The 25,745-nt window shown below is 35.9% G+C and overlaps 8 protein-coding genes across 8 annotated transcripts; 3 read left to right on the top strand and 5 right to left on the bottom strand.

Moving 5' to 3' along the window:
* Positions 1-289: 289 nt before the first annotated feature.
* Positions 290-2,290, bottom strand: TpMuguga_01g00464 (uncharacterized protein; the record flags this gene model as incomplete). The annotated part of the gene is made up of 1 exon (XM_760891.1): positions 290-2,290. One exon carries the CDS (start codon positions 2,288-2,290, stop codon positions 290-292), a length of 2,001 nt encoding a protein of 666 aa, XP_765984.1.
* A 485-nt stretch (positions 2,291-2,775) lies between these two features.
* TpMuguga_01g00463 (uncharacterized protein) lies at positions 2,776-4,914 on the bottom strand (the record flags this gene model as incomplete). Its single annotated transcript, XM_760890.1, has 1 exon — positions 2,776-4,914. The coding sequence occupies one exon, from the start codon at positions 4,912-4,914 to the stop codon at positions 2,776-2,778; it is 2,139 nt and encodes a 712-aa protein (XP_765983.1).
* Positions 4,915-6,020: 1,106 nt separating this feature from the next.
* TpMuguga_01g00462 (uncharacterized protein) lies at positions 6,021-7,517 on the bottom strand (the record flags this gene model as incomplete). Its single annotated transcript, XM_760889.1, has 1 exon — positions 6,021-7,517. One exon carries the CDS (start codon positions 7,515-7,517, stop codon positions 6,021-6,023), a length of 1,497 nt encoding a protein of 498 aa, XP_765982.1.
* A 457-nt stretch (positions 7,518-7,974) lies between these two features.
* Positions 7,975-9,137, bottom strand: TpMuguga_01g00461 (Cytokine-induced anti-apoptosis inhibitor 1 Fe-S biogenesis family protein). Its single transcript, XM_760888.2, has 2 exons — positions 8,516-9,137; positions 7,975-8,479 (listed from the first exon to the last, which is right to left on the bottom strand). The coding sequence occupies exons 1-2, from the start codon at positions 8,981-8,983 to the stop codon at positions 7,994-7,996; spliced, it is 954 nt and encodes a 317-aa protein (XP_765981.1). The 5' UTR covers positions 8,984-9,137; the 3' UTR covers positions 7,975-7,993.
* A 322-nt stretch (positions 9,138-9,459) lies between these two features.
* Gars (glycine--tRNA ligase) lies at positions 9,460-12,084 on the top strand (the record flags this gene model as incomplete). Its single annotated transcript, XM_760887.1, has 1 exon — positions 9,460-12,084. One exon carries the CDS (start codon positions 9,460-9,462, stop codon positions 12,082-12,084), a length of 2,625 nt encoding a protein of 874 aa, XP_765980.1.
* Positions 12,085-12,930: 846 nt separating this feature from the next.
* On the bottom strand, positions 12,931-13,889 carry DNLZ (DNL zinc finger family protein). Its single transcript, XM_061305001.1, has 5 exons — positions 13,635-13,889; positions 13,468-13,586; positions 13,281-13,332; positions 13,046-13,144; positions 12,931-13,016 (listed from the first exon to the last, which is right to left on the bottom strand). The coding sequence occupies exons 1-5, from the start codon at positions 13,789-13,791 to the stop codon at positions 12,946-12,948; spliced, it is 498 nt and encodes a 165-aa protein (XP_061161576.1). The 5' UTR covers positions 13,792-13,889; the 3' UTR covers positions 12,931-12,945.
* Positions 13,890-13,966: 77 nt separating this feature from the next.
* TpMuguga_01g02000 (uncharacterized protein) lies at positions 13,967-20,762 on the top strand. The gene is made up of 6 exons (XM_061305168.1): positions 13,967-14,518; positions 14,611-14,900; positions 15,172-15,361; positions 15,783-19,092; positions 19,868-20,243; positions 20,663-20,762. The coding sequence occupies exons 1-6, from the start codon at positions 14,393-14,395 to the stop codon at positions 20,724-20,726; spliced, it is 4,356 nt and encodes a 1,451-aa protein (XP_061161961.1). The 5' UTR covers positions 13,967-14,392; the 3' UTR covers positions 20,727-20,762.
* Positions 20,763-20,843: 81 nt separating this feature from the next.
* Positions 20,844-24,381, top strand: msh2 (MutS domain V family protein; the record flags this gene model as incomplete). Its single annotated transcript, XM_760883.2, has 9 exons — positions 20,864-21,109; positions 21,142-21,277; positions 21,514-21,756; positions 21,887-23,010; positions 23,240-23,355; positions 23,384-23,498; positions 23,620-23,722; positions 23,862-24,007; positions 24,212-24,355. The coding sequence occupies 9 exons, from the start codon at positions 20,864-20,866 to the stop codon at positions 24,353-24,355; spliced, it is 2,373 nt and encodes a 790-aa protein (XP_765976.1).
* Between the last annotated feature and the right edge of the window lie 1,364 nt (positions 24,382-25,745).

Here is a 25,745-nt window from a genome sequence, read left to right as displayed (position 1 = left end):
TTTATACATGTGGTTAAACATACATATAGTTAAGCCTATACATGTGGTTAAGGTATAGTCATTCTAGGTATTATAGGTATATAGTTAAGGGTATAGCTATGGTATTAGCGTCTAGATAGTTCCGATAGGATGTGAGTATCCTGCTCAAATTAGCCAAATGATAGTGGTTAAGAGTACAGTAGTCTAGATACTATGTTCTCATGATTTAAGATGCTATGTAATATAACTACTTAAAACTACTCTATGTATCAGATAATATATTAGGATAAAGTTGTTGATTAAGTGATACTTAAGTATCTTGCTCAAGTTTGCAAAATTCTTTTTTTATTTTAATTTCAATTAGTTTTGGAAGATTGTCATGTGAATTACATTCATCATACACGAGAATACTGGGAACTTCAAAATTTCTAATTATTTTTCTGGGGAATGGTTGTCCGTTTTCGCGTTTCCAAAGAGTAGAATCGCCAAACCTGATCTCGTTACACTTAATAGGTTTAATAATGTACTCAATTGATGAAGGACTTAAGACGTTAATTCTATAGTCATTTTGATTCAATTCCATACTATTGCCATTTTCATTCTCTTGATAAAGTTTCAAATCAGTAGGGAAACAAAGAAACTGAGTAAACGAGTTACAGCCCTCTAATATCGCAAATGAACCTATATATGAATTGAATCTAATGTCTATTCTGGCCAAATTATATTCACAGCTTATGGATTTAGGATATTCTTTGCCAGGCTTATGTTCCCAAACAACCATTTCGTCATATGAAACTTTAGTACATTTAATATCATCTCTTAGCGTGTATAATCTTTTGTTATATTCTGGTTTAATGACCTCGCAATCTCCTTCTTCCATCTCCATCTTACTATTTTCAGAGTTACTATTTTGAAGTTTGTACATTTTCAATAAGTTGCAACTAATTTTAATATCCCTCTCAACTCCATTGGAAAACACTAATGTCATATTATTATCAGAATTTGTAAAGTAAACACTGGTAGGCAGATACTCGTGTTTGTAATAATCATATTCCCAATATATTTTGTCATTGTATGTAATTTTGTTCAAATCTTTATGAAAGTTAATCTTATAATAATCTTTGGCGTGTTCCACACGGTAATCCTCATGTTTGAGTAATATATCTTTACTGGTGTAGAACTTGAATTTATCAATATTAGGTTTAAGAAACTTGAAAAATTCTATTTTTTTGTTAATTTTTCTATCAATTTTTAGACGAGATTTGTATTCTGCAACATACTTTGTGGGATCCTCAGTATCAAAAATCACTTTACCATCATCTATTATTTTCCCAAACAAAATTCCACTGTTAGCCTTGAAATAGTAAAAATCGGGACCACAAAATGTTTTATACTCGTTTGTTGACATTATCATATCTGCATCTAAAAATATTAAATCAACTGAAATTGGCTCCTTCTTTACTCTTTTTTCTTCAGTATTTGAGATCGGATGAACTGAATCAACGGATTGATTGGATCCAGGTTGTTTGATAGTTGACTTTTTCAATTTCTGTGAAGTTCGCCTTTTCTTTACTCTTTTTTCTTCAGTATTTGAGATCGGATGAACTGAATCAACGGATTGATTATATCTAGGTCGTTTGTGGCTTAATAGATTAAGGTACAGTACTTCAACTGTTCCATTTTTTAACACTGCATTCACAGTTTTATCCACAAGATTAAAATTTAAATAGTCTGGATATGGTTGAAACGGATCATCTTTATAGATCCAAACCAAATTGTTCCCGTAAATCACACGGTCACAAAGATTATTAAAAACAATTTTAAAATTATGTTTATCCAAATCGTAATTATATTCAGAAAATCTATACAAATCTCTAAGTCTTGGAAAATCGCTCAATTCTCCATATTTGCCGTATGATTTCCATCGACACATATAATTAAGTCGTTCGATCATCCTTAGCTTGTTCATGTTTATTTCAGTATTAATACGATTCCAAGTGTTGTCTTTTAGTTGGCTGAATAGTATCATGTTATTATCGTATGGTATGACCAAGATGCATTTATCATCACCTTCACACACCAAAACTGTTGTTGCGAATTCAGTAGTACATCTGGCCTTCCAAACTACCGTATTACTCTCTAATACTTTAGTAAATAGATATCCATAGTTTGAGTTATACTCTCTGTAGTTATTCCTACTAATATATTCAAACTTTCTTGACTCGGCTTTTATGTCCAGATTCAAGGTGACTAACTCACAATCATCTGCAGGTAAACCCATGAAAGTATTAGTATCTTTTATTTTAATCATTTTATATTATTCTATGATAATATTAATCTAATTAATTGAACTGGACATTCAATGTTTGGGGTAATAGATCTCTAAACTAAATCAGATCCGACGGTTCTTATAGATCAGGCAGATCTTACGTGATTATTCAGATCAATATCATACCCAATCCCTTTATTCTTCTTTAAAACTACAAAGTTATGTTCATTATAGTTACCTTGTGGTCTATGGGACACTTTCTGGACATCTTAAATACACATAGTTTATAGTTAATATATATTATAGTGTTGGTTGTGAACTAAATCTTAAAATTCCAACAGTAGAAGTTTATGTTAGTCACAAGCAAATTATAATTCCAAATTAGCCAAATAATAGTGGTTAAGAGTACAGTAGTCTAGGTACTATAGCCTCAGGTTCTTAGATAATAAGTATAAATGTGTACCCAAAATGCTATAAATATATGTATCAGATAATATATTAGGATAAAATTGTTAATTAGTGATGCTTTATTTGTAAGTATACCCAAGTGTCCATATCCCCTTGTTTCTTTTAAACTCAAATAGTTTTGTTTCTCTAAAGTACCCAGATCGGCTTTGTTTGCTGTAGATTACAATACTGGGAACTTCAAGGTGATAAATTATTTTTCTGGGGAATGGTTGTCCGTTTTCGCGTTTCCAAAGAGTAGAATCGCCAAACCTGATCTCGTTACACATATAAGCCTTAATAATGTACTCAATTGATGAAGGACTTAAGACGTTAATTCTATAGTCATTTTGATTCAATTCCATACTATTGCCATTTTCATTCTCTTGATAAAGTTTCAAATCAGTAGGGAAAAAAGTCAACCAGGTGAAACATCTTTGATATCCGAATCTAACAAATGAAGCTACATGTGAACTGAATCTAATGTCTATTCTTCCTATTTTGTAGTCACAACATATAGATTTGGGATATTCTTTGCCAGGCTCATATCTCCAGACAACCAATTCGTCATATGAAACTTCGGTACATTTACTATCATCTCTTAGCGTGTATAATCTTGTGCCAACAAATGTTTTAATATCTTCGTAATCCTCATCATCCAGCTCTACCCTTTTTCCACTTCCACACTTATTACCACATCCATACTTATTACCACATCCATACTTATTACCACATCCATACTTATTACCACATTCATTTACTTTATACATTTTCAGCACGTTAAAGCCGATTTTTGTATCTTTTGGAAATTCGTAATAGAACTTTAGTGTAATATTAAAATCGACATGTGTAAAGTATAGACTTGCTGGGAACCCTTCGTGTTTGAAATAATCATATTTTCTATAGACCTTGCCATTGTATATAATTTTGTGTAATGCCCTGAAAAAGTCATACTGATAACGAAACACACTAAATTTAAACTTGTAATCCTCAAGTATGAGTTCTTTATTGTTTCTTGTGTAAAATTTTAAACTATCAATGTTAGGCTTCACAAACTTGAGATAATCTACATATTTCTTAATTGCCCTGTCAATTTCCAAACCAGACTTATATATTCTGTAAAAATGTCTGGAATCATCTTTGTCAACAATTACTTTACCATCATCTGTTATTCTACCATAGAGAAAACCGTTATTAGTTATAAAATACTGAATGTCAGGGTCACAATCTGTTCTATACTTGGTCGCTGACAACTTCGTATCACGATCTAAAAATATTAAATCAACTGACATTGACTCGTTTACTCTTTGTTCTACTCCAGCATCTGAACTCACACCAAGTGAGCTCAATGATTCAGCTGGATCTCTAGGTACTTCAATACTAGGCATATTCAAATCCCGTAACATTGACTCAGATTTCACAACTTTTTCATTATTTGACTCAGACTTCAGATTAACTGATTTAATGGATTGGCTTACATTAGCTGGGTAAATGGATTGGCTTACATTAGCTGGGTAAATGGATTCAGCTTCATCTCTAGGCCTTTTGTTGCTTGATCCATTCAGATCAAGAGGTTCAGTAGTTTCATCCATGAATGTGATAGTTACATCACCTGAAATCAGGTCAAATTTTAGCGAGTTAAGTTGTCCGTGATGAGCATCGTCTTTTGTGTGTTTCCAGATTTCCTTCCCGGAATAGGAAATACTATGGCAAAACGCATTGAAAATGATTTTAAGATTATGCTTATCCAGATCATAGTAATACGACTCAAATATAGACAAATCTTCAAGTGTTTTGGGACTTTCACAATCTTCTAATTTAACTTTAAAATCCCATAGCAAATCATAACCAAATTGTTTACAAATTTTCAGCTTCGCCAAGTTTATTTGAGTATTAATACGCTTCCAAGTGTTGTCGTTTAGTTGGTGGAATAGTATCATGTTATCGTCGTTTGGTATTATCAAGACGTATTTCTCAACATCTTCATACATCAATACAAGTCTGCTTAACTCATTAAAACTACGACCCACCCAAATAACATTATTATTCCCGAATACTTTGTCAAATATATATCCGTAGTTTGATATATACTCCCGGTACTTGTTCCTGATAAAATATTCAAACCTTTTTTGCTTCTTTATTACTTTCAGGTTCAAATTTACCAGGTTCCAATTTTCTGGATATAAGCTCATGAAAGCATTAGTACCTTCCGTTGTAGACATTTCATCCAATTCAGTAATAATTAATATTAATTGAGCTGGTAGATCAGGATCTTAATTGTTTGGGGCATTAGATCTTTAAACAATAAACAAGATACTGTGGTTACTCATATGGATTAGGTAGATCCAACTGTAATCATTACGAGATCAAGTCAAAACAAAAAACTTTATAAAACACAAAACACAAAATACAAAAATTGTTTTAAATTTTACATCACACAAACATACATAAACTTAATCAACGACATCATATGATCCATAGAACCTCTAACGTAACATTTATTATTGTACATTTCTTCAATAAATCTTTTATAATTAATAGGGCTATCAACTCAACAACTTTTAACTCTAACTTCATAACTCTCAATCTTTCAACAACTTTAACTTTAACTTTAACTTCATAACTCTCAATCTTTCAACAACTTTAACTTTAACTCTAACTTCATAACTCTCAATCTTTCAACAACTTTAACTTTAACTCTAACTTCATAACTCTCAATCTTTCAACAACTTTAACTTTAACTCTAACTTCATAACTCTCAATCTTTCAACAACTTTAACTTTAACTTTAACTTCATAACTCTCAATCTTTCAACAACTTTTAACTCTAACTTCATAACTCTTACCGTGATTTCCTAGTTTAATCATTCCTTTCTGGTAATTAAGCTTCATTACCACCAAGCTGGTTGAAAAGTTTCATAAGATTCCATAACATTGCTATGGATTCTTATTCTCTTGGTATACACGCTTGGTGTTTACATAGTTAAGGAATGGTAGGTAAACCCTGTTAATAATTCCAGTGATAAACTACTCAAAACTGTGCTAACATACTTCTACATTAATTATAACTTGTATTCCATACCTCTAAACCAAATAGAACTGTGTATTTTACACATTGGGCTCCACTAAGTTGTAAATCATTAAGAATTTGTAATGTGATTTTCAAAACTAATTTCTAAATTTATCGTACTTTCAACCCAATGATTCGTTTCCTGTACCACTCTCTTTATTTTATGTGACTAGTTGATAATGTATTAACACTCCACTGAATCCTTATTTTGTTGAGTCTGCTCACCATCTTGGTTTCTAAGAGAATCCCGAACATTATTTTACTGATCATCTGTAGAAATGCTAGCATTGTCTAAATCCGAGGAAGGTTCAGCTATGCTTTTGGAATTCTCATCAGTTAAATTAGTTGAAGCAGAAGAATTCGCATCTTCGATTGGTACTTTGGGGTCATAATTCCTTATAGTAAAGTCTAAGTTAATACCACCTCCCTCATTAACCAGTTTATATTGCCTGGCAAATTCAAATATTTGGCTATATTCGATAGGTGTGGTGTCTCCGTCATCACTATGCTCGTAATCACTATGCTCGCCATCACTATGCTCGTCAAAATTGGCGGAGTCTGGATCCTTTTTTCTGAAATGAAAAATCGCCTTATTATCTTCCAATACTTCCATGGACCTCAGTGCGGGATTATTTTCATTATTTGACCAAATTAATCTTTTTTTGGCTGTGTCGTCGTCTGAATCATTATTCATTTCAACTTTTTCACAGTTGAAATCTTTTTTCATCAGGATTTCAGGGTTATTTCTCCTGTTTAAAGTAAATTCTAATGGATCGCAAAGTGTTGTTACTTCATCTCCATGATGATTTCTGCCACAAAATTTTAAGTTTTTTGGAATAGGAATTGTTTTCATTTGAAAACTGTTGGTTAAAGAGATGACTATAAATTTATTTGATTCTCGAAAAAGCGCTTTTTTACCTCTTAAGTAAAACTGAACAAGATCTATAAAGTTGCCATCCTCTGTTCTATAGATTTGACCCTCTTGTGAATGAACCTCTTTACAGTCTTTTTCTTTAATTTTATAAGTACATTTTGTATTGTTCTTTTCATCAGTATCCAAATCTGTTGGCAAGATATTCACCAAATACCCAGGGCTAATTTCTTTTTTTAACGTCAGATGTGAACCAATTAATGACACTCGGATCAGTTGTCGTTTATCAGTAAATAAATTCACTCTTTTATTTACAATGTTATACGTTAAAATCATAATAGAAGTGTCTTGTTCCATTTCTCTTGCATCCAACAATGTCCTCTCCTTGTACTTAGATAAGCAACAGCCTCCAATGATCAAGAATATTATCAAATCACTGTCCTTTAAAATTTTCGAACCTTCAATCGAACCTTCAACAAACGTTTTAAAGTTTAATAACTCTTCTTGTCTAGAGGGGCTTATTGGTGTAGAGGTACTTTGTACAAGGGAATTCATACCACTAGAGTTGCTAGAGTTGTTAGTGTTATTTGAGTTATTTGAGGTTGAGGTGTTTGAAATGTCGTCGCCTTCATGTGTTTGTTTGATGACTAGTATGAACCTAGTCAAATCTCCGTTTAATCCCAAGAATTCTGCTGTTTGATTGTCAATCGATTTCTTGTTCATATCCGTTAAATTTCCACAAAATTCATAGAAATACAAAAATTCAGAGAATTCAGCGCAGTTATAATCTATTTCGAACGCATCAGTCTCTTCATTCTTTTTTAAAATTGCGAGTTTGCCATCAATATGTCCAATTTTACGTATAACAGAGTGTTCTCTATACATGTTAACAATACACACAATCTATATGTTAAATATAAACTGACCATTATTTGTTGGCGAAGGGGTGCATGCGAGTTGGTAGGGCCAGTACATTCTTACCAATACATACAAAATTTGTAATTTAGGGTTTAATTATACTGTAAATAACACATATATCGTATTACTATACTTATAAAAAGTGTAGTAATGGTATTTAATGTGATATAGTATTGTACCTACTATACACATACTCATATATATATTATTATATATATTACATTATGAATGGTATATTATAGTATATAATCTATAGTACATTATGAATAGTACATTATGAATATTACATTATGAATATTATATTATGAATATTATATTATGAATATTATATTATGAATATTATATTATGAATATTATATTATGAATGGTATATTATGAATGGTATATTATGAATGGTATATTATGAATGGTATATTATAGTATATAATGTATAGTACATTGAATTATTCGAGTAAAACCTTTTCGCCAGGTTTAAAGGCTGGCAGGCCTTTGTAAGGACATGAATCACACCTAAAAGCGTCACCAAGGTAACAGTTACCACAAGACGACGTTGGCGCATCAACATCCACTACCAAATCTACTCCACTCACATCTTTAGAATTAGTAGTCAAATCTACACCATTAAAATCTGTAGAATTAGCATTAAAATCTGTAGAATTAGCGTTAGAATCTGTGGAATTTAAATTTTCGCGTTCGGCTCTGCCGCAGGTACAATTAGCGCATGCTCTGGGTTTGGTGGAGCATGATTCGTAATCTGGCGCCTTGGATATGTACCCGTCAATGGGAGCGGCATGGATGCTGGAAGATTTCCTATCACCTTTCGCTTTCCAGTTCGGCCTAACCCCTGTGATAAACTTGGTAAGATAGTATGCACAGGATGCTACATCCACTAATCCGCTATACATTAACTCCTTCCTCATTTCTTCTTCCTACAAATTTTATTAGATTTAACTAGTGAGAATTACATGTGGAGAATTGAGAGGGACGGCAAGAACGAATTTACCATTTGGCAGGAGCGAGTTGTGAAACAGAGTTAAGTTGGCCAAACCTTTTTCGCCATAAAAGTCATCCGTATCGTCACAAACTACTAAAATTAACTCATACCTTTCATCTTCCAACCCCGAACTCTTAACTTGCTCAAACGTCAAATAATCAAACTCATTTTTTAACCCGAGAGATTTTAACCCGGAAGATTTTGTATTGAGAGATTTTAACCCGGAAGATTTCGTGTTGAGAGATTTTAAACTGAGAGATTTTAAACCAAAAGATTTAGTGTTGAGAGATTTAGTGCCTGAAGAGGCGAGAGAAGAGAAAAAACTTGCCTTTGTAACTTGTCCTAGAAGAGAAGTTGATCCGCTGGAAAACTTATTAAAACTTAAATAATATTCCTCCGCCAATTCTACACTCTCAGAAACCACCAACACTTCCCTCATACCTTTTACTCAATTATTCCCAAAATATCAATAAATAATCATCAAATAATCATCAAATAATCATCAAATAATCATCAAATAATCATCAAATAATCATCAAATAATCATCAAATAATCATCAAATAATCATCAAATAATCATCAAATAATCATCAAATAATCATCAAATAATCATCAAATAATCATCAAATAATCATTAAAATATAATTAAATAATCATCAAATAATCATCAAATAATCATTAAAATATAATTAAATAATCAATAAAATATAATTAAAATAATCAATAAAATATAATTAAATAATCAATAAAATATAATTAAAATAATCAATAAAATATAATTAAAATAATATACGGTGTTAAAAGGGGATGAAAAATTGAGAGGAGTGATAGGGTGATAGTGCGTTGGAGAGGATGATTTGTGGTAAATAATAAATTTTCTGAATTAAATGAAGTTTATATTGTTAATTGATATTTATGAGTATTTTGTTTACATTATGGATGTTTTGTCTATTTTCAGGTTCATCTAAGAAGTCGTTGGCTTTATCGCACTTTGATTCTATTCTTAAAAAAAAGAATTTTAACTCCAGACTCAGTAAATTACTTTCAATTTCTCATTCTAAAACGGCTTTACATTCCTCAGCCTTCTTACTCACCAAACCCCTGACATATTCTTACAACACAAAGTCACAAAACTCAAACCTCTCAACCACTAATCCAAATACCCCAAAACTCTCTCCTAACACTACAGAACTCTCTCCTAACAATACAGAATACTGTCGTAACACTCTGGAACACAGTGTTGATACTCCAAAACTAAGTGTTGATAGTGTTAAAAAAAGTGTTGAAAGTGTTAAAAAAAGTGTTGAAAGTGTTAAAAAAAGTGTTGACAATCTTGGAGTTGATTTGTTTAATTTTGGTGAAGAATCTTTGAGAGTGGCGTTTAGTTCAGACTTGGCTAAAAATAGAAAGATGGCGACTGAGAAGTTGAGGGCTCAGTTACTTTTGAACAAGGTTGACTGTGAGAATTTACTAAGGCGTAGGTTTTTTTACGCCAATTCCTTTGAGATTTACGGCGGCTCCGCCGGATTATTTGACTTTGGCCCGCCGGGATGTGCGCTTAAATCTGAACTTGAGCGACTCTGGCGTGAACATTTCATAGTTTTTGACGAAATGCTCGAAGTTTCTTGTTCCTGCATCACGCCACATCCCGTACTTAAATCCTCCGGGCACGTTGACAGATTCACCGACCTCATGGTCAAAAATCTCTCCAACGGAGACTGCTACAGAGCCGATAAATACCTACAAGATCTCATCTCCAACATCATCAACTATAAAACCAATCACTTCCTCAACATTACCAATAGTGTTACCACTACTAATAGTGTTACTACTAATAGTGTTGAAACTGGCAATAGTTGTAATACTAATAGTAATGCTAAAGTTACTACGACGCCGAATGCTAGGGTTAAGGTTGTAAATTCCGCTTTGGAGAGGTTGAGTGTGTCGGAATTGCTGAGGCTGCGTGAGCGGGTGGGTTCCTACAGTCAAGAGGAGATGGAGCGATTTTATACGGAAAACCAGGTGAAGTCACCGGAAGGTAACGACTTTTCCAAGCCGTTCCCGTTCAATTTAATGTTTTCGACATCAATTGGTCCTAAAACTGAAGATAAAATGAGTTCGCTGGGGTACTTGAGGCCGGAAACGGCTCAGGGGATTTTTGTTAATTTTACACGTCTGCTAGAGTTTAATGGAGGTAAAATACCCTTTGCGGCAGCGCAAATCGGCTTAGGATTCAGGAATGAAATTAGTCCCAGAAATGGACTTTTAAGAGTTCGTGAGTTCCCAATGGCTGAAATTGAATACTTTGTAAATCCAAAATTTAAAACTCACGAGAAATTCCCCGAATTCAGCCACGTTGTCCTGCCACTTGTGACGAGAGATCAGCAGTCAGTTGATAATTTTGAGCCTGTGCTGGTCTCAATGTCCGAGGCGGTGAGCAGTGGCATGGTGGGAAATGAAGCTTTGGCGTATTTTTTAGCGCGTACTTTTTTATTTTTGAAACGTGTTGGAATTAATGAAGCTGGGCTCAGATTTAGACAACACACAGCAAATGAAATGGCACATTACGCTTCAGACTGCTGGGACGCTGAGATTCTTACATCCTACGGCTGGGTTGAAGTGGTTGGACATGCCGACAGAATGGCGTACGATCTCATGTGTCACTCGAAATCAACAAACTCGCAACTCGTAGCACATCACCGCTATGACACTCCCATACAAGTCGAGAAAGTTGTCGTCAAGTGCAACAAACCCGAAATCGGCAAAGCCTTCAAAGCCGACCAGAAAATCATACTCAACCATCTCAACAATCTCAACACACAACAAGCCAAAGAATTACATCATCTACTACACACCCGTCATCAGAATACACAGAATTCCAACACTCACAATTCTAATATTGATAATATTGATAATATTGATAATATGGATGATGTGTGTGATGTGGATGTGGGAGAGTGTGTGGTGGTTGTGGATGGTAGGGAATTTCGTTTGAGGGGATCGATGGTAAGTTTTGAGTTTACGAGTGTGAAGGTGTGTGATGAGACGTTTGTGCCATGTGTGATTGAGCCATCGTTTGGTCTTGGGAGATTAATTTTCTCTATTCTGGAACATGCCTACAGGGTCAGGCCTGTAGACTCCAATGTGCCTGAGGAACGTAAATACGTATCATTACACAAGTCAATAGCACCTACAAAGTGCTCAATTCTTCCATTATCGTCTAAGGAAGTGTTTGAGCCGCTAATTTCCAGGGTACAGTCACAGCTGAGGAGCCTGGGAATTTCACACAAAGTTGATAAAACCGGCGCCTCAATCGGGAAAAGATATGCGAGAACTGATGAAATTGGTGTACCATTTTGCGTAACCTTAGATTTTCAATCAGTAAACGATGATACCGTCACATTAAGAGAACGCGACTCCATGCAACAAGTCAGAGTCAAACTCGATCAAGTAGGTCAACTATTATCCAACCTACTCAAAGACATCACATGGGAACAAGCCACACAACACCTACCAATCTTTCAACAACAAATTCTCTAATCTCATACATACCTTTTACTTTACTACTATACCTTTTACCATAGTGTATATACTATATACTTTAGTACTATACCTTTTACTATACTATTACTATACTATTAATATAGTGTATATAGTATTAGGTATATAATAAAGTAGCTCCCTCTAGGGGTATACAGTAAGATAGCTCCCTCTGGGGGTATATAGTATTAGGGGTATGGTATTAGGGGTATAGTATTAGGGGTATGGTAGGTATAATTAGGTAGTAGATTGAGTGTTGTTATTGGGTGAGGTTAGAGTCCATTGATCGTCTTGAAGTTCATAGGAAAGAGTTCCTTTTCTGTAAGAAACGGTAATTCTTTTTAATTTTCTATACTGGTAGATGAAAGATAAGGGTTGAGGTCCATCTGTGTGGTTCCAGACTACTGTATCACTATGTCCAAGTTCAGTGCAGATAACATCCTTACTAGGGGTGTATCTCAATCCGGTCTTTTTGTATAACTGGACTCTGTACTCTTCTAGACTAAATCTTACAGTTTCGCCCTGTTGGTTAGTTTTGTATAAGGTTAGTTCATGAGGAATTTCCAGAGTCTTCACAACAGAATTTGGACAAGTCAACTTGGCCAGCTAATTCTCATCCCCACGGCCCAGTGAACCAACTCCTAGTAATATCTACAAGGCTTAATCTAAGCAATTTAACACACATTTAAGAGTTAATTAAGAACAATTAAGAGCAATTAAGGCCTATTTTGGCCTTATTTTATGATTAAACTGGTATATCATTGTTATACCTCCATACCCTCAGTACTATACACATACATAGCATATACATAATAGTATAATAGGTATAGTATAGTGAGTAGAGTATAAGAGTGTAAGAAATTAATGTTTGAAGTATTTGTTGTGTTGAAGAGGTTTAATGAGTTCTAGATCAGATTCGCTGACATTTTCACCTAAACTTTCATGAGTTAAATTGCGGTACCCAGTTCCATTTTTGAAACATCTTCACCCTTCCTTTGTAATATCTCCTCTATATTCTGCTTCTCTCCAAACCATCCCAACTGATCAGATATCAAATGCACTACAGAATTATACTATTCAGTTGTATACTATTCAGTTGTATACTATTCAGTTGTATACTATTCAGTTGTATACTATTCAGTTGTATACTATTCAGTTGTATAGTGTGTAGATGTGTAGATGTGTAGATAACATACGGTTATTGCAAGATTCACACTTTACATACACTATACCATGATGATACGCTTGCTACACATTATTCACATAACCAATGGCTGTACTAATTATAAACTAATTATACACTGATTGGATAGTAATAGTATAGTAATAGTATAGTAATAGTATAGTAATTGTAAGGTGATTGGATAGAGAATTTGTGGATACTTTGGAGAAAGATTTAGCACTGCGATAATTGCATATATTACAAGTAAAAACTGCGATATAACGGCCGTTTTTGTTATTAATATCAATGTGGTCTAAATTCGGTGATTTATCGTTAGGTTCTAAATTCGATGATGCACAGTTAGGCTTGAAATTTGTTGTTTTTTTACCAGATTCCGAGGTAAACAGATGAAATGAATTAAAAATTTGCTTATTTTGGTAGATTGGTAAATCTAATGCAACACAATAAAGATATTTAAGGGGTACAAATCTCCGATTGAGGGAATGGCTAATTAAAATTCCAAAAGGACGCCAAATGGCAAACATTTCAAAGATAAAATCATTACATAAATTACAAACTAGAATTTGGCTAAGATAACATAAATAGTGAAGATAATATAAAAAAGTGAAGATAATATAAAAAAGTGAATATGGTTGTGAATTCCAATTTGGACCTGGAAAGCCCTACCTAAAGGACAATTAATCATTTGATAATTAGTTACACACTTTAATTTCAGTATTAATAATGTGATTTAAATTAATTTCCAAGTGTCCTGCGTGTTTATTATTTTCTTTTTTTTACCACTTTTTTATTAAGATTCCACACAACTACACATTTCAGTTTTTTATTTCCTTGTGTAAATTATTAGTAAATTGAATTTTACGTAAAATTTTAATCATCTCAGTAGTATGTTCCAACTCCTTTGGATTTTATTTACTCTTTCCTCTCACACTACACACATACCAGCAAATCCTCAAATCTCACCCATTTCAACACTAATTTTTACCCCTGAATATAGCCAGAATAACTCTTAAACGCCGTAAAACCACACCGCAACGGCACTGTATATTACGCTTTAATTGGTAAAATTCTGTCAACTCTATCAATTCTATCAACTCTGTCAACTCTGTCAACTCTGTCAACTAAATGGAATTGGAAAATGTGAACTTATTCAACTCTAATGACCCACAGGAGAATCGTCCAGAATCTCCCTCTGACCATGCCGAAAACACACAACACAAAAAAACCCCCAAACGAACACAAACCAATCCCGTATCTCTCCCACTATTCATACTATTAACACTATTCATACTATTAATATAATTATACTAATTATATAATTATATTGTTAATGTATGTTGTAGGTCAGGGGAGTGGAGCGATGGTTGTTGGAGAATTTGCGGTGTTTGATACCTGTGGAAATGCACTCGATGTACATAAATGAGAATAATGTTTTATTTTCGTTTGGTGCCTTGGAGTCGGAGGAGCTTGACCTTGTCAGTGAAACTGAGTTCGTGCACGAAATTACCAACAACGGGAAACGGTCACTACTCTCCTCCTTTGACACTGTCACTCTTTACACCAACCTAACCTATCGCAATGAACCCCAACGCAAACGAATCTCACTCGATCATCTCACCGATCCCGCCTTCATGTACTTATCTACAGAGTTATCCAGTAGTTACACAGTCTATTTACAGAATTCCCTAGTTCTCAGTTGTCTAGTTAAGAGTTCCCCAGTTACACAGTTGTCTAGTTACACAGTCTATTTACTGAGTTATTTAGTTACAAAGTTGTCTAGTTAAGAGTTGTTTGGCCCCTTGCGGAGCTCTAATTATGTAGTTAAATGCTGTAACTATGTGGTTAAATACTGTAACTATGTGGTTAAATACTGTAACTATGGTCCACAGTGTAAAGATGTGTAGTCGTGTGATAGAGCCGGTTACTGGGAAGTTTATATTATCGAATTTGATAAAGTGTGCGTGTCAGCAGTACAAGGGTTTAAAGGGATACGTTGACTATGTCAGGAATAACATCTTCTCTTTTCCACTCCTTGAAGAACTTAACCGATTCGCACTCTCACAGAAAATCGCATACAAATCCGCCAGACTCAAGGTTTCCGTTACGGGGCTTGTACCCACTCAGTTATTTTTACTCACTCATTTACTCATTTACTCAGTTATTTACTTATTTACCCAGTTATTTATACTTAGTTATGTCCTAAGGGTCTCTTTTTGGCCCCTCCGGGGCTCTCAGTTATCCCTGCGGGGCCACTACTTCCTTAGCTATCTACCCCCTGGTGTTCCAGTTACTTGGTTATAATCCTACTGTCACTAGTTACTTAGTTATAATCCTACTGTGTCATTTATACTTAGTTATAATCCTACTATTGCACTAGTTACTTGGTTATAATCCTGGTGTCCCTAGTTACTTGATTACTACAGCATATTACATAGTCATTTACATAGTCATTTACATAGTCATCTTGGTAAGATATTTAAAGTTATTAAGTTAATACGAGTGTAAATTTCTTTAGTTATGGTTTTTGATGAGGTTGTGTGAGGAGTTGAAGTTGGTGGAGATTGGCAAGACTTTTAAAAGACTCACCGACGAACACACAAACATTAACCGAACTGTCCTCGATAAAAACGCCACTCTACGCTACTTCAAAACTCCAAATCCCATCCTCAACACTACACAATCTACTTGTCAAATTAGTCAATCTAGTCAGATGACACAACTGAGTCAGTTGGACCAGAGTGTGGAGGGATTTCAATTTGACAATTCATCAGATTCTAAGCTGAATTTGTCGGAATCTATGCCGAAGCTTTCAGAGTCAAGTTCCAACATATCAATCCCAAATTCAAATCCATTCTACACCAACCAAAGTTTTCCAGATCCCACCCACAGTCTAGACCCTACGAATAGTTTAGACCCTACGAATAGTTTGGATCCCACCAATAGTTTGGATCCCACCAATAGTCTAGACCACAGTCACAGTTTGGACCCTAGTCACAGTTTGGATCATACGAATAGTTTTGTGGATGTGATGTCGATGAGTTCGTTGCCGGATTCGAGTTCTGTGGCGTCTGGTAGGAATCCGATTGGATTTACTGCGCTTCATATCGGTGATTTGGAAATGTCAACGCCCGTCCGCAAAGACCCACTCTTCACAACCAAACACATCGACAGCTTCGACAGCAATTTCATCAAACTCATTCATCACACCAATAACATACCACATACTACCGGTGATACCCCCGTAGGCCATACTCCTCTAGGAGACACACCACTATTTGACACCTCAATAGACAACACATTGGATAATATGGTGGACAATACTGCAGATAACAGTGTGGACAACACTGTAGATAATAGTATGGACAACACGGTAGACACTGGTGTATCCCACTTTGTGCAGCGGGGACTGGACAAGTTCGTAAAGAAGAAGCAGAGTTTTGTGTATAAGAACGCGGTGTCTACGGTATCAGTGCTGGAGGCGGCTTGTAAATTATACGGTAAAGGCCCCAAGTGGTCAAATCCGAATAAGAAGGAATTTGACCTGGCCAACAGGGGTAAAAAGTTAGTCTACGTAAAACCCAGTAACTCCGTACGGCAGAATGATTTAACATATCAATATCTCTTACAATTTGCCTCAGTGCATCAGAAACTGAACGGTGGAGTTAGACAGGAACACGCAGTTTCCTATGGTATCATAGAACTTAAAAGAGCTACAGTGAATGAACCTTACTCCTACAGTATCAACACCGAGCCCTGGAAACTTGAAAAGTACACCAGGAAATGGACCAAACTCGCAAACGCCATTAACTTTTCCCCGTGGATTTTTAAATATCACTCGCCAGAGAATTCTCCATTGAATTCGTCAGGTAATTCGGCATTGAATTCGTCAGGAAACTCGGCACAGAATTCTCCTGTAAACTCACCGTTGAATTCTAATTCGCCGGAGAGTTTGATACGGTTTGACACTTTGGACGTTACGCCGACAAATGTCAATCCCACCGCCATGGAGAACTTAGCCACAAATCTCGAGAAAATACAACAATCCCTAAACGCCACTTTTAACACTTTTAACACTGTAGACAATGTTAATACTGTAGACAATGTTGATAAGAGTGAGGATACTACAGTTCCCGAGGACGAGGGTTTTGTAGTTACGAGTTTACAATTACCCGACAATACACATGAGCAAAACCCTGTAAACACTATCTCCACTAGTGACACATTAGATCACTGTGACACTAGTCACATAGTTGACAATGGTAACACTAGTGACATAGTTGACAATGGTAACACTAGTGACATAGTTGACAATGGTAGCAAGATTGATAATCCAGATGTTCTAGTGGACTCTGTGAAGAGCGATGAGGTTGAGAAGTTGGGTAATATGTTAGGCCAGGGTAATAAGTTAGGTTTTGTAAAGACAGAAACGCCTCTGATAGACTTTGAAACCCTCGCTTTCTCCACCACTGATTTGGATTCCCCCTCCAATCATCTCAACTCCACTAACATTTCCAATACTCCTCCTCCTGTAGATACTGTGGACAATGGTAATATTGCTGCTGTGGATACTGTGGACAAAGTTGAGTCTAATAGTCAGAATACTACAGATACTACTGTTGCTGAGGATACTCCCGCAGGAGATACCACCACCAACACTACTAACCCTGTAAACATTACTAACCCTGTAACTACTACTAACCCTGTAAATACTACACTACCTGTAACTACTACTAACCCTGTAAACACTGTTAACGCGGTAAACACTACTATACGGGTTGGTAATGTGGACAAGAGGTCGGGTGGTCAGATGAAGTTGACGGAGTTGTTTAAGTATGTGTATGACAAGATAAGTAAGGCGAAGCAGTTGCCGGAGTGTCCGGAGTTATTTAACGTGAAGGCTCAGGTCCGGAGAGAACTTGAAAGCTTTACCAAACTCGACCAGGAATCGAGAATTCACACCAAAAGAAAAATTCTCGACGAAGAATTCACCGAACCAATCCCCGAAAATTACGTTAAAATACAAAAAATCAAACATCACACACAACAATACACTCCTAATCCCCCAGTCACTCCTAACACTATGGACACTCCTAACACTATGGACACTGTTGACACTATGGACACTGTTGACAAAGTTGACAGAGTTCACAAAGTAGAACACACTGTAGATGTGGACAGAGTAGAACACAGTGAAGATGTTCCGCAAAGTGTTAATAAATCTGCGGTGAATAAAATAAGTAGGCGCAATCGCCTAATGAGGATGCGTGAGATAATGAAGAGTATGATAGAGTTTGAGGCGGTGGAGAGTGAGGATGAGAATTTATCAGACCCTGAGGAGATCAAGCGGTCACTTCAGCTACTGAAGGAACGGTTAATGAACCCGTCCGAGAGTGAGAGTGAGCCTGAGAGTGAAACTGAGATCGCTCGCGAGATGCAGGACTTCATAGGCGAAGTTGAAATCAACGAGGAGGATGAGGAAATTGCACGCCAAAGGTTCTATGAAGACTTGAGATTACAGGAGGAAGCTGAACTTGCCAAACTGATGACATTTAAGGAGAAGGGAGAGAAGGAACTAACCCGCCGTGAGGAACGGCTGAAACTCCTCATGAAGCTCAAAAACGCCAAGAAAACCGACGAGTTCCACTTGAGCGATTTTGAATCTTCCGATGAAGACACTGAGGTCCACAGGAAACACAGAGTCAAAGTTACCAGGGAACATATCGACAAATTACTTAAGCTTAAACATCAAAAATTGACAAAAGACGAACACCTCGAACAATTCATCGATTTCAAACTAACTCAAGCCAATATTAGTATTCCAAGTGGTCCGTTACGGTGCTTGCTACCGCTCATACTAGTTATTTTTCTACGGAGTTAGCCACCCCAATGGGTCTCTTTTTGTCACTCGGAACTTAGTTATTTATTACTTATTTTCTACAGAGTTAGCCACCCCAATGGGACTCTCTTTAGCCCTCCGGACAGTTATTTATCTCTTACACCAGTTATCTTTCTACAGAGTTAACCACCCCTATGGGACTCTTTTTGTCCCTCGGAACTCTTAGTTATCTCTTTTTTAACCCCTAGAACTTTATTTTTAGCACCTATGACCTATCCCATAGGGTCTTAGTTATCTCTCTTTTTACCCTCTATCTTCTTAGTTATTTCTCTTTTTACTCTCTAGGACTCGTTATTTATCCTCTAGAACTTTATTTTTAGCCCCTGGGACTCTATTTTTAGCCCCTAGGGGCTCTCAGATGTATAGTTAGTTACCCCGTTACGGAGCTTGTACAAACTACTTAACTATACATTTTACCCCTGGAAACTAATTACTTAACTATACATTTTACCCCTGGGAACTAATTACTTAACTATACATTTTACCCCTGGGAACTAATTACTTAACTATACATTTTACCCCTGGGAACTAACTCCCTCTTTGTGAACTAACTCCCTCTTTGGGAACTAAATACTCCCTGGGAACTAACTCCTTCACTATTAACTAAATAATTACTGTGAACTAAATATTTTTTGTGAACTAAATACTTTCTGTGAACTAACTCCCTTGGAAAATAACTTGATAAAATATTAATGAATGTGTAGTTGATAGGATAAGTGTGAGTACGAATCACGTGGAGTTACCGAGGAGCATGGTGGAGCCTGAGAGTGCCACCAAAATCAAGAGCAGACGTGACTTGATCGACAACATGTTCAACGAAGGATTCGACTCCATCTTCTCCAACATCGATCACTACAAATCAGACTCCACTCCATCCTCCAACTCACACGTAAACTCACTCAGTGTTAACTCACACGTAAACTCACACAATCCCAATATGATTGGTGTGAATCCCTTTGGAACTCCGAATCGTGCTCTGGAAAATTCGTTTTCAAAGTCACCGAAGAAGTCTGCACTCGTTATGAAATCTTTCCGATGGGATCATTCTCAAGCCAAACCCGGTAACGCCACTACTGTTAGGTACGGCTTTACGGTGCTTGCTACCGCTTATTTATGTAGTTTCTACAGAGTTAGCCACCCCAATGGCTCTCTCTTTCCCCTATCTTAGTTATTTATTACTTATTTTCTACAGAGTTAGCCACCCCAATGGGTCTCTCTTTTCCCTATCTTAGTTATTTATTACTTATTTTCTACAGAGTTAGCCACCCCAATGGCTCTCTCTTTTCCCTCGGAACTCTTAGTTATTTAGCTCCCTCTCCCTCTCCCTTAGATAGTAAGATAGCTCCCTCTAGGGGTATTAGTTATGAGTTATTTACACAATTTACCTGGTTATTTAGTGTTGTTATTCACTATTTAACCCCTCCGGGGTCACTCCCGCTTACACATCTAACTACTACACTCTCTAACTATGGTATATCTGGTATATAATCTGGTTTTAGGAACTTCAGAGGATTTACGGGATTCCATAATATCCCAAACTCCTTCAATAAACCAAACAAATAACCTATTACTCTATACTATCTAATGTTCTATCCTATATACTATTTATACTGTGTAATATTCTATACTATGTAACATTCTATACTGTATAATATTTGTGGTATGGTGAAGTTGGTATTGTGGGTGTGAGATTAGTAAAAATGTTTACGAGTAGTGACAAGTATAATGATTTACCTTCCGATGAGGAGGAGATAACATTAATAAAGCACGTGAAAACAAACACTTTAAACTTGAATGTTAAGGTTTTGGGCGTTGTCGTGAAGACGATATCCTCCCTGGTCAAGCAAGTTGGAATTTCGCTAATTAACTTCTCGGAAAATGCCATTAAAGTCTCTGAAATTTCCGATAACGAATATTTTACTAATTTGGAATCTTTAATTTTACAAGTCAGTCCCGTGTGTCATAACTTTATGTGCAGATTAATCCTTCCAACTGCGTTCTCGCAATTCCCAAAGATTCACTCGATTATAAACGAATCAACCACGTCATCGCCGTATGTAACCTCAAAACCACCTTCAAATTCATCAACAACAAAGAAATCGATCTTCTCGACGGTGCCCACTTATTTACACTATTAACTTTTATACCATTTAATTCTCTATTATACCATTTAATTCTCTATTATGTGTAATTCTCTATTATGTGTAAATCTCTATTATGTGTAAATCTCTATTATGTGTAAATCTGTATTATAATGTGTAAAGGTGTATTATAATGTGTAACTCCGTGAACAATGTGTAAAGGTGTATTATAATGTGTAACTCTGTGAACAATGTGTAAAGGTGTTTAGATTTTAAGGTGACGAACTCGTTGGAGTATTTGTTGATGGACGACGATTCGGTGAAGAACCACATGAAGGAGATAAGCTTAAAACTTGCGATGAAGGCGTTTTGCCTAACTGCTGATTTCATTAACTACAAGGACCGGAATTACAAGTCACACTTCACTCTCTCTATTTATACCATGGATAATTACCTCTGCCTCGATCGCGCCGCTTTCAACGCTCTTTCCATACTACCACACAATAATCAACGTAATCAACCAACTTACTTAGTTATACTATTTACCATTATTTACCATATTTACCATTATTTTACTATTTACTTAGTTATATAATACTCCCTAGGGTATAAATAGTTTGAATATTAATGTTGATTGTGTAGAGTGTGTGAAGATGAGTTTGTATGATTTGTTGAATAAGTGTAGAACGAGTATTGGTTCTCAGTTGCTGAAGATGTGGATAACGCAGCCGTTGGTGAGTGTGGTGGATATAAAAAAGCGGCAGGACTGTGTGGAGGCGTTCAAGTCAATGTACAGAACTATCCAGTCTGAATGTCTCCGTAAGGTGCAGAATTTAGATCAGATTCTGACGAAATTTAAAAATTTCGACATGGGAGTTGAGACTAAATGTACTAAGCAGCCGAGTTTCGAGGACCTCGTAGTTCTCTACGATTGTATCATATCGGCCAATAGGCTAAATCAGTTCACCTTTAAAAGATATGACGGCGTACACTCTCACACGATCCGTGAGTTGTTTGCAGAACCTCTGAGTAAGATTTCGAGTAAATTTGAGAGTTACCTAAGACTAGTGGAGAAGACAGTTGATTTAAAAGAGGCTGAAAATAGAGTCTACGTGTTTAACCGTAACTTCGACGAGAGTTTGAAGAAAATCTCTTCAAAGCTTGATCAGATACGGTATGACATAGAGATGCAACGCCAGGCTATACAAAATGAGTTACCATACTCATCTGGTAAAAAGGGGAACCAGGTTAAAATTGTGGAGTGTAACACCTTGGGGTTTTTGTTTAGGGTAGCCAAGAAAGACCACCCATCTCTAATGAAAGCGCAGATCCCCGGCGTCAGTATAGAAAAAGTCAGACTTAACAAGAACGAGTTTCTCTTTACAACTGCTAAACTAAGGAGACAATGTACTTTATACAAGAACACACTTGAGTTATACGAAGAGTCCCAGGATCTCATGGTTAAAAGGACCTTTAAAGTCGCATGCACTTACTGGACACTCCTGGAGCGGTTTATTAAGATTATCGCCACTCTTGACGTTTTAACTGCGTTTGCCGAAGTCGCCACGCTTTTTAACTATGTTAGGCCCACAATCGATGAGACGGGGAAAACTGTTAACCTCACCGAAGCCAGACACCCACTCGTCGAATACGTACTCTCCTCAAACTCATTCATTCCCAATGATTTATACATGGAACGGGATCGCTCCAGAGTACAAATCATCACTGGACCAAACATGGGAGGGAAATCAACATACATCAAACAAGTTACAACTTAGTTATCGTTACGGTGTTGAGTCATTTAGTTGAGTTATAGTATACTGTGTTAAGAGTTATTCAGTTTGGTTATTGTTACTGTGTTAATAGTTATTTAGTAGTTACATTAGTCAACAGTATAATTCAGTAGTTACATTAGTCAACAGTATAATTCAGTAGTTACATTAGTCAACAGTATAATTTAGTAGTTACATTACGCAACGGTATAAAAAGGTGTAGATCGGCCTGATAGCGATATTGAATCAGATAGGCTCATTTGTGCCGTGTAAGAAGGCGAAATTGCCGATTTTTAAGCATATCCTATGCAGAATCGGGGCCTCAGATATACAACAACGGTAACTCTCACTGTTCATATTATTGTAGAGGAGTTTCCACGTTTTTGGCTGAAATGGTTGAGTCAGCCGCCATACTACGAATCGCCAATGAACACTCTCTAGTCATCATCGATGAACTCGGACGAGGCACATCCACTCACGATGTAACACATTTATTCTGTTAATTATATACTATAGATATTACATATTGATGTTATATAGTATGGATATTGTACATAGATATTGCATAGTATAGATATTGCATAGTATAGATAATGTATGTAGGGGTTTGGATTATCATGGGCGATAGTGGTGGATTTGATAGAGCGTGCGAAATGTTTTTGTCTATGTGCTACACACTTTCACGAAATGGGCTCTCTCGCTTTAGGTACCCAATTTTTACTATTCACTATTATTCACTATTATTCACTATTATTCACTATTATTCACTATTATTCACTACTATTCACTATTATTCACTACTATTCACTACTGTTATATCTGTCTGGAATGGAATGAGAATGTAGAGCATTTTGGAGTGGTGAATAAGCATTTAACGGCGCAGTTTTATGATTCCATCAACAGCATGACATTTCTCTACAAGGTAAAGGACGGAGTATGCAAAAAATCATTCGGAATCAACGTCGCCATCATCGCCAAGTTCCCCCAAGACGTATTCTCTCAACTACTTTAACACTATTATTATCCACTATTACTATTATTATCCACTATTACTATTATTATCCACTATTACTATAATTATCCACTATTAACAGTATAATTATCCAGTATTAATACTATAGTAATAGTATGGTTAATACTGAAGGGTAGTTAGTATGGTAGATATGGTATGTGCGGTGGTAGATGGATGAAATAGGTGATAGAGAGTGCGCAGAATAAGTTGAAGGAGTTGGAGCGTAAATATAGTCCGAGGCGTACGGATTTAATTAAAGATTTATTAAGATCACCCACATTCACAGAATTCAAAAATAGCCTTCAAACACTCGCTCTCGAAGCTTAATCCCATAATTTCATTTGTACACCTTTTTAGTATGTGATTAAATATTTTTACACACTAATTTATCTAACTAATGGGTGGATTATGTCAATTATTGTGTGATTCTGTCAATTATTGTGTGATTATCTCAATTATAGTGTGACTCACTCGCGAGACTCATTATTTCAAATTTAATCTACAGTTGTTCCCACATACGTCATTTCATTTATTTTATTTACTATTTTGTGAATTTCTTTTTATTTTTTTGTAAAATCAGCTGTTTAAGCAGATTTTGGTGTTTTTCTATTTTGGACCACCATGATTCCAAATTTGGCCCATAAATTTTAATCATCCTTTCGCAAACTTTGAAAAATAAGTTTAAATCAATTTCTTTCAACATTTATGTAAATATTAGTGGTGATAATTATCATTCTAATGAGTTTTGTTAATTTTGGTATCGTGTCAAAAAAGGCCTGACTCCCCAGATTTCGTAGTTATTAAAACTTGCATTTTCAACTATATATGTAGAGGAGGTCTGTGAGCACCTCAGTCTAGACTCTATCAAATTTCACTAAGACAATTTCAAAGTCTTATCTTACTTCGCCTGGACATTTTGTTAAGGGTAGTTAAGATGCCTGAGAAATTGTCAAAGTGAATATTTGAGAGGCCCTGTCTGAACTAATTCATTAGTTGTTATTACTTCGCCTGGACATTTTGTTAAGGGTAGTGATATCAGCCTAAGAAATGAGTTATGTTAGGGCACTGAGTACTGTTTGATGCTGAAATCTAGAAATTTCAGACGTTTGCTGTTTCAAAGGTTGTTATTACTTCGCCTGGACATTTTGTTAAGGGTAGTAATATCAATGCCAATGAAATACTATGTTCTTATTGTTGAGTGATCTGAATCCTGGAATGGTTTATGTGGACCTCCCTCAATTCCCTGGTCCAGACGTTAAATGTACTGTGATACTCTAGGTCTACTGCTGAGCTCCTGGTTCTGTTAGCTCTTCAAACCTAGTTAGTAACAGTATAATCAACACCGTGTGACACTACTATAGTAGATCACATTGGTGGATATTGTGACTAGTGATTGTCGTTAGGGTGACATTTTGTCCCATAACTAACAATCAATTACTAGTAAAGATGACATTTGATGTCTCTTGTTGGCGTGACATTGGTAAGCATTGCTAATGAATTGCCTAGTCTAGTGTACAATCCTGCGGAAGCAATTAGTCTCCACCACCAACCATACTCCCTAATAGTAACTGGGTGTATTGTGGTTGGCTGTGAAACTCATTGTTAAGACCTGTTCATTGGCTCAATACACTATTATTGTGTAGTGAGTTGATGTTCAGGTTGTAGCTGCGAGGATGTACTTGGTCGTGACATGAGAATACTTTTGGATTACGTGGGT

Source organism: Theileria parva, chromosome 1 (genome assembly GCF_000165365.1).
Source record: "Theileria parva strain Muguga chromosome 1, complete sequence, whole genome shotgun sequence".
Lineage (NCBI taxonomy): Eukaryota > Apicomplexa > Aconoidasida > Piroplasmida > Theileriidae > Theileria > Theileria parva.
Note: the sequence above shows the minus strand (reverse complement) of the source record. Positions and strands in the feature narration are given on the sequence as shown.

Coding starts and splice junctions, on each gene's coding strand:
- TpMuguga_01g00461 (XM_760888.2), bottom strand. CDS start 8,983: ATGAGGGAAGTGTTGGTGGTTTCTGAGAGTGTAGAATTGGCGGAGGAA. Junction 8,480..8,515: donor TCCCTCTCAATTCTCCACAT/GTAATTCTCACT, acceptor TAAAATTTGTAG/GAAGAAGAAATGAGGAAGGA.
- DNLZ (XM_061305001.1), bottom strand. CDS start 13,791: ATGTTTGCCATTTGGCGTCCTTTTGGAATTTTAATTAGCCATTCCCTC. Junction 13,587..13,634: donor TCTGTTTACCTCGGAATCTG/GTAAAAAAACAA, acceptor CATCGAATTTAG/AACCTAACGATAAATCACCG. Junction 13,333..13,467: donor GTGCTAAATCTTTCTCCAAA/GTATCCACAAAT, acceptor AATAATGTGTAG/CAAGCGTATCATCATGGTAT.
- TpMuguga_01g02000 (XM_061305168.1), top strand. CDS start 14,393: ATGGAATTGGAAAATGTGAACTTATTCAACTCTAATGACCCACAGGAG. Junction 14,519..14,610: donor AACGAACACAAACCAATCCC/GTATCTCTCCCA, acceptor TGTATGTTGTAG/GTCAGGGGAGTGGAGCGATG. Junction 20,244..20,662: donor GGTAACGCCACTACTGTTAG/GTACGGCTTTAC, acceptor ATCTGGTTTTAG/GAACTTCAGAGGATTTACGG.